At 62.9% G+C, this 8,047-nt stretch overlaps 1 protein-coding gene across 1 annotated transcript; it reads right to left on the bottom strand.

Annotated features, from left to right (window-relative positions):
- Nucleotides 1-1,177: 1,177 nt before the first annotated feature.
- LOC109256702 (olfactory receptor 226-like) lies at nt 1,178-2,134 on the bottom strand. Its single transcript, XM_019432229.2, has one exon. The coding sequence runs from the start codon at nt 2,132-2,134 to the stop codon at nt 1,178-1,180; it is 957 nt and encodes a 318-aa protein (XP_019287774.2).
- Nucleotides 2,135-8,047: the final 5,913 nt, after the last annotated feature.

Here is an 8,047-nt window from a genome sequence, read left to right on the forward strand (position 1 = left end):
GTTCAGCACAAGGCCCATCACACCCATTGAGCCCAGTGTGTGCTCAATGAGTGGTCTGAACCCTCAGTCTGTAGTGTGTTTCTGGAGTGGCCCTGAGAGTGAAGCTCAAAGCCCCCATCATCCATTGCACAAGACGAACATTCTAGGTTTCCCCAACCTTGCCAGCACAGTTGACATTTATTACCTGAAATCCTGCACAGGCACCACGAGATTTCTGACCAACTCTCAGGCTGCGTCTGCGGCACAGGCTGGGGCCAGGCCTTGTGACTCTAGAAGCTGCCGTGGAAAGTTCACGGCACCATCACAGTCATCTGCTGGCTCGGATGGAGTGCCTTTTGAAGCCAGGCGCCAAGGAGAGCAGGAGAGCAGGTGAGGGCTCCTCTGGGGAGACCCAGGTCCTGCCCTCCCGGGTCAGCCAGGCGTGCAGCGGGCGTGGACGCCACCCTATTGCCCCTTGGTGACAATGCGTGTGTGGGGGCTGTGGCTGGGGCAGGCATCAGGGCCCGCATACACTTTCAAGCCTGGCCTCGCTTACTCCACCTACTGCCAACAGAGAGGGATGCTGGTCACAGGGACACTGGTCAGGGGACGCTGGTTTCAGTGGCCAGTTTTGGCTTTCATTTTGGAATATCCACCACTCCTCAGAGTCTTATTTGCTCTGCTGGGTTGTCAACACACCTGCCCTGGGCATCACCCTGCACGGCCCAAGACCTCCCATAACTGCAGGGGGTCGTGGTGCTCCAGCTGACCAGGCCTCCGGGGGCCTGGTTAGAGGAGGGAGCGCCCAGCTGCCTGGGGCCTCAGCAAGGACGTGGGGCCAGCCTGCAACCTGGCCCCCCAATCTTGCATGATGTGGGGGACGGGGGTGTCCCCACCTGGGGCGGGGGCAACTGGTACTCTGCAGCAGTTGTAAAGTGTCCCAGGATGATACCTTGTGTGGCACCCGGAGAGGGTCAGGGTTGGGGGCTCCACACGGGGCGTCTGTTCCAGGCATTGGGAAGGGGTGAGCCAGGTTGGGGTGGTCACCAAACCTGTGTCCTGGGCAGGCACCACTCAGATGAGGGACAGGAAGGACTCTGCCTTCAGCCCCTCACCCCACCGGAGCCACTCAGGAGATAAACTGGAGACACAGAGGTCTGGAGCAGTTCTGAGGGAGCGCGAGGTCCCAGGGAGGCCCCTAGGACGGGGCACCCAGGGCCTGGGCCACCCTCTGCACTGCCTTGCGTAGGGCCTCCTTGACCTCCTGGTTCCGCAGGCAGTAGATGATGGGGTTGAGCAGGGGCGTGAGCACCGTGTAGACCACGGACACCACCTTGTTGAGGTCAAAGGAGTAGATGGCGCGTGGCCGGGCGTAGATGAAGAGGGAGGCGGAGTAGAAGATGACCACCACGGCCAGGTGCGAGGCACAGGTGGAGAAGGCCTTGCGCCGGCCGGCGGCGGACGGGATGCGCAGCACGGTGCCGAGGATGGCGGCGTACGAGAAGATGGTGAGCTGCAGCGGCCCCAGCAGGATGAGCAGAGCCAGGAGGAAGTCGACCAGCTCCGCCATGGACACGTCGGAGCACGCGAGGCTCAGCAGGGGGGACACGTCGCAGAAGAAGTGGTTCATGACGTTGGGGCCACAGTAGCCCAGGCGCGAGATGAAGAAGACCTTTCCCAGGGAGACGGCGAAGCCCGAGAGCCAGGAGCTGGCGGCCAGGAAGCTGCAGAGGCTGGGGCTCATGATGGCCGGGTAGCGCAGGGGGCTGCAGATGGCCACGTAGCGGTCGTAGGCCATGACCCCCAGGAGCGTGCACTCGGTGCAGGCCAGCGCCAGGAAGAAATACAGCTGCGCCATGCAGCCCGCGAAGGAGATGTGTCGGAACTGGGGCTCCGCCAGGCTGAGCAGCATCTTGGGCACGGTGACGGAGACGTACCACACCTCCAGGAAGGACAGGTTGCTGAGGAAGACATACATGGGCTTGTGCAGCTGGGGGCTGACCCGGATCACGGCGACGACGACCACGTTCTCTGTGACGGTCAGCATGTAGGCTAGCGTGAACAGCACCACCAGGCACACGTGGAGGCCCAGCGAGCCCGAGAAGCCCACCAGGATGAACTCTGTCACTTCCGAGCGATTGTCCCCGAAGGGCATGGTGTGCACCTGGTGGCAGAGACAATGGGTCAGATGCTGGCTGGTGGGTGGGGTGCTGGAGGCCACGGCCCCTGCTCTGCTGCCCACGGGTGGGCCTCCCCTCAGGCACTGGGTGGGATCTGGGCAGATGTGGGCTCTGCCCTGGGGCCACCGGCCCTGCCTGGCCGCAGACTGGATGAAGGCTGTGGTGTGCTGGGTGCCATGAGAACGTCTCAGGGGCCCGGACTGGGGACCTGCTCACGGGTGTGGATGGGGCCCCACAGGATGGTGGGGGAGGCCGTGGCCAAGGTCACCCAGGTTAGGAGAATGGGTGCTGTGGGGCAGGGGGCAAGGGGTTGGCCTGGGGTGGACAGGGACGTGCTGGGCTCCCGCCGTCTTCTTGGGTCAGGCGGGGGGGAGGGTATCTGCGGCCATGAGATGGGGCTTCCTCATCTGTATGCAGGACGACAGCCAGAACTTTCCCTGCAGGTTGGATGCAGACCTATCACACCTCCAGGGGGGTGGGATGCTGAGGAGGACGTCCGTGGGCTTGTGCCACAGGGGCTGATGGGGAACATGGCCACTCCTGGGGTGCCAGTTCCCTAGGAGAATTCAGGGTCCCAGGGAATTGGGAGGATGCAGGAGGCCGAGTTTCCCACCCTGGGTCCCCTTGACACCCTGTCCTGGCCAGGTGAGCCGTGCTCCCTGCCATGGGCCCTGGGGGTCCAGCCCTCCACCGCCCGACTCCATGTGTGGCTCGCCTGGTTCTGTCCAAGCCGCACTGGTACGGCCAGAGGTGTGCAGGGGGCCCTCAGGGCCATGACTTCCTGTGCCCCCCAATTCCAGCCCCTGCAGGGATGGCTAGGGGATCAAAGGGGCAGGACTGGCAGGTGGCTTCCTCGCCTCCACAAGGACCTGTTTCACAACAGTGAAAGGGCCAGACCCTAAAAACAGAAGTCAGCTTCCTTCACCCTGGGCATTCCCCTCCTGCCCGCCCACGGGTTTCCTGGCTCAGGGGCCCCCTGAAATGCTCCCCTGCACCCCGCCCCACATCAGCCAGGGCCTCTGTCCTAGGAACGTCCCTGAAGGCCACAGGCGTGCTTCCTGATCTTCAAAACCTGTGTCGGGACCAATCCACTCATTTGTAGGACGGTTGGGGTTTTGGCTTCTTACCTGCACCCTGAGTGCATCTGTACACTTGACGTGGAAGTGAGTTTGCTAAAACAAGCTGGCTGATATGGAGAATGGGCTTGGAGGACAAAAACCAGCCTCTGTTCTGCATCTTGCTGCCTTGAACGCTCAAGTTTAGTATATGTGCCGCTGAAGTGAGTGCTGCTGTGAGCCCTCAGAGGGCATCCCCCACACCAGGCCTTACCCACCGGGGCCTCAGACCTGAGCTTGGGGCCGAGCAGGGTGTGGAGGGCGGTCCTCCTGCCCTGATGGAGTAGATGCCCCTTCTGGGGAGGCCCTTGAGCCCAGGACCTGGTAGGGTGGGCTGCCCCCAGCCCAGGTGTCAGCTCTTCTCGGCTTCCTGCTTCTTCCCAGAACCCCAGAACTCCCCAGGGCTCCTCCTGGCCTGTGCCCTTGAGTGACCACAAGCCCTTTGCCTCTCTCCCCTGCATGCTGCCCCAGATCCCAGGCAGCAGATCCCAGAGCTCTAGGGTGTGGCTCTGGGATGGGTGGCTCCAGTTTAAACCCCACCCTCCAGGAGACACCTGTGCCTGGGATGGGATAGCCACCCTCTCTGCCTCGGTTGTCCCATGGGGTCAGAGCAAGACCCTTGCTGGGCTGTCCTGGCCCCAGAACGCCACGAGGGGGTGGGGATACACCAGCTCTGAGGACCACAGAAAGCCTGCACATCTGCTGCGTTCACTCGGGTGGGTTTGGTGGCCCAGGTGGGCAGCGATGCCTATGCAGCAGGAGGCGGCCTGGCCAGATCTCAGTGGGCCTGGTCAGCTCCCCCGTAGCTGGGGCTCTATCTCTCCCCCACTGTGGCCCCTGGTGACTCCAGCAGTGTCTGCTCAGACCTGCCACTGATCAGCTGTTGGACTTGGAATCAATGTCTCTCTCATCCAGAGCCTGTTTGTCTGTGTGAAAGAGGGAGCAAAACCATCCGCTTAGCCGATGGGATGGGAGACTGGTGCTTCATTAGGGGCCCCAAGTTCTCGTCACACAGACAGGAGAGGACACACGGTGAGTCCCCAGGCTCCACCGTGATGCTCCATGTGTGCTCCCCAAACTTCACATGGGTGCAGAATCACACGTGTCCTCCCCCAAACAGATTCGCTCAGGCACCCAGCCTCCCTGAGTCAAAGCCCTGCACGCCCCACGAGAGGCCCCTGATGCAGGTGTTCATGCAGACACCAGGGTCCTGCCAGCTGGACGACGCACCTGCTCACGCCCCCCAGCAGATCCAGATCCGGCACACAGACCTCGGTGCCCAAGCCTTAGACACACAGATGCCCCGATAGCCCCGGTCCTGCCCAGGAGACAGGTGCTGGCCCCCACCCCCCACGGCCTAAGCCTCAGGAGCCATACGCTGTGCCACAGAAACACACACGGACACAGGGATAAACCCCCAGACCACGGACACAGGGATAAACCCCCAGACCACAGACACCGGGCCCTCAGAGACACTGGTTCGAGACAGACTGTTCAGCTTGTTGCCTTCATCGCATGCGTGGGCACACACAAACTCACGAGCAGGAGCACACACAGACACAGGTGCACATGCCTGTGCACATTCAGGGATGCACTGCACACAGACACGTGCACCTTTCAGCTCTCACCTGTGTGGAGACTGCTGGTTTTAGGTGGGAGATCGGGTTTGGAATCCCAGCCCCGCCCGCCCTCTGCTCTCAACCCCCAGCCCCAGCTCCTCACGGGTGGAGGGGAGGGTCTCTCAGTTCTCTGGCTTTCCTCAGGACTCGGTGCTGTTCCAGCCAGGGACTCAGCAAAAGCGGGTCCCTACCTGGTCCTTGGGTGCTGAGAGGGGGCTCGGCATGAGAGGTGACAGAGGGCTCTGACAGGGCTGTGTCTTGCTCTCAGCTGAATGCTGCGCTGGGTGCCGGCCCCATGGGTCTCCCCCTCCCAGGGATGTCACATACCCCGTAAGCATGCAGGTCCAGGACAGAGCTTGGAAGACACGAAACGAGATGAGCCGCTGCGAAGACCCCTCCTCACAAATGAAAGAGACAAAGAGACCTCCAGTCCGAGGCGGCCGCTGGTGCCTCCCCTGTTGTCTGCATTTCACAGGACCAAGAGTCAGGTGTGGGGGGAAAGTACAGGGGACCCCCGGTTCGCGGCCTTTGGGAACATCCCCTCTGCATGGGGAGAGCTTGGGCAGCCCAGGAGCCGAGCACCCCCAGGCCCCCCAGACCACGAACGAGTGTGTTTCTAAAGCATAACCGAGCGGCAGACGGAAAGCTTACCTCAGCCCTCGCTCACCATCTGCTCACTGGAGAAGGTCTCACAGGAGAGACAGGCAGAGCAGGAACTGGGCAGAGTGGCAAGGCTCCGTCCCTCCCCGCTGTCCCAGGGGCTGGTGCCCAAGACACCAACGGCTCCTCTTGGGAAACCCTTGAGCCTCTGCTCAGGGACCCACACCCCCTGGGAGCAGCTTTGTCAGCCAAAGTGGCCAGAATCAGAGGCCAGATGGCCTCCCTGGCTTCCTCGTGGGCACAGGGCAGCTGTGACCTGATGGGGGTGGGGTGTGGGTATGGTGGTCACTCTCATCCAACCAGCAGCAGCTCAGTGCAGCAGAGGGGCCCGGAAGTCTCTGCCCCCACCCCGCCAGAACTGTGGGTGACGAGCAGGCCCAAGCTGGTCCCAGAGCCCTCTCCCCTGAATGGGCTCCATGCTGCCTCATGGTCACCCACCTCCCTGCTCTCCAGCTGGTCACTGTGAGGGTCACATGAGGTGGTCAGAGATGCCCCTTTGTCAGCTGTGACACAGCTGTGGGGCGGAGGTGTGTCCCTCTCTCCCACAGAGGTGGAGGTGAGAGGAAGGTGTCCAGGACCCCGCACTGGGCTACAGCCCTTCCCTGCCACATGGGGTCCAAGGTCTGCCCACACTGTCCTGTCAGTCTCTGTACTCAGTCAGAGAAGGGTCCCCACAGGCCACAGGGGACGGCAGACCGGCCCCTTAGAGGTGGGCAAGGGACCTGCTGTCTGCTGGGCCTGGGGTCTGTGCCTCAGTGGAATCCAGATCTCTGGAGCTGCCTCTCTGGTGGCCCAGGGCGGCATTGGTTGGCCTTGTGTCCCTGGGCCCCTAAGTCATTTTAAAGAAGGCACGTGTTCTCAGCAAAGTCTGCCGGCTCCTACAGCGTCTCAGCCGGGCCCTGGACTCCAGATACGACACTGAGCAGACAAGCTCCTGTGTGTGGCGCTCTGGTGCTGCAGGGAACCCACAAGCGGGATTGGGGAAGAGCGCTCCCGCCAGCGGGGTCACGGAGGAGGTCTGGGGTGCAGTTATAGCTTGTCCAGAATGCTGTGGACCGCGGGGGTGGCGTGGGCTGCTGGGTGGGGAATGGGGAGATTTCTGTGTGCTGGGTGTGGCGGGACAGGCCTGGACTCAGAGCTGGGGAGGGCTCAGCGGCCCAGCTCCCCGGTGGGTGCGGCCTGGCGGCGCCCCGGAGACGGCCCAGGTTCTGGGCAGAGCAGGGCTGCCGGGGAGGGGGGGCAGACTGGCGGGGTCCAGATGGGGTGCAGGCTGCAGTCCGAGCTCGCGATCACCGTGGTGGCGCAGGGCGTCGCTGGGTTTGCTGATGGATCGGCATGGGGTGCAGGAGCGAGGGCCCAAGGATGTGGGATCGGTGGCTTTTGGAGTCTTCGGGAGGGGGGGTGGGAGGAAGTTTTCCGAGTGCAGATTTAGGATGAGAGGAAGTTAGGTGGGGGCGTGGACATGTGAGTCTGGAACCTCGCAGAACCTCCCGGAGGTGGGCGCTTGGGGTCCGCCAGGGTGCCGGCGGAGGGCCAAGGAGGGTGCGGGAGCAGGGCTGGCTGGCTGCTCTTCCGTTGCTGTAGGCTAACTCTCACTCGCGCTGGACGAGGCTCTTCAGGTGTAGTGTGATGCGACAAGAGCGTGGCCAGCGCGAGTGGCCAAGAGAGGACGCTCAGATACTGGTCCACGTGTCCACACTCTCGGCCCCTATGCCATCTTCCCTGCTGGGCCCTGAGGCAGGGCTGACCATGGCGCCCTGGGCTCCACCTGTGCCACCAGGCAGCTTTGCAGAGAGGTGGCTGGAGCCTTCTAGAGCAGGAAGCTCTGTGACCCGTGTGAGTGTCCTCGCCCTCGCCCTCGCCCTGGCCTGCTTGGGGCTTCCTGCCCTGGTGCAAACCCCAGCACCCCTGCACCCTCCCGGGAGCCTGGCCTGTCTCCGGCAGTGGGGTCGGGGGTCTCTCCGCGGGTGTGTCTTGGGCTGTAGCGCTGCTGGCTTCTTGCTGGTTTGTTGCAGACTCTGGTGGCTAGGTGGAGTTTTTTTCTGGGGACCCCAGCATCCACAGACAGCCCTCCCCACTCACAGCTCCCGGCCTCCTGTTTCCCTGTGCCCGCTCAGCCCCTTCCCACAGACACCCCTGGCTTCCCATGGCCCAGAACCTCACCTCTGGATCCGAGCCGTGTAGATGAAGGTCCTGCCTGTTTCTCACATCACTCCCCCAGCACCTTAGTCCCACCTCGGGCCCACCACCCCCTCCCCAACCTCGGTGCTCACCCCTGCCCCCTGCAGCAAGATCTCTGGCAGCCTCCCCCCCGCCCCCCCCGCCCCCCGTCCCTGCCTTCCCCAAGCAGGTGTCCTAAACCCTGGCCCCCGCCCCACCCCTTCTCAGAAAACAAGCCAAGGGGCAGGGACTCTGACATCCTGCTTCAGACACCTTATCTTTATGCACACACATCCTGGGGGCTTTCCTGCTCCTGGCTGTGCTGAGCTCTGCA

Source organism: Panthera pardus, unplaced genomic scaffold (assembly GCF_024362965.1).
Source record: "Panthera pardus isolate Hobbes unplaced genomic scaffold, ASM2436296v1 HiC_scaffold_22, whole genome shotgun sequence".
In the NCBI taxonomy this organism is placed as follows: domain Eukaryota; kingdom Metazoa; phylum Chordata; class Mammalia; order Carnivora; family Felidae; genus Panthera; species Panthera pardus.

Coding starts and splice junctions, on each gene's coding strand:
- LOC109256702 (XM_019432229.2), bottom strand. CDS start 2,134: ATGCCCTTCGGGGACAATCGCTCGGAAGTGACAGAGTTCATCCTGGTG.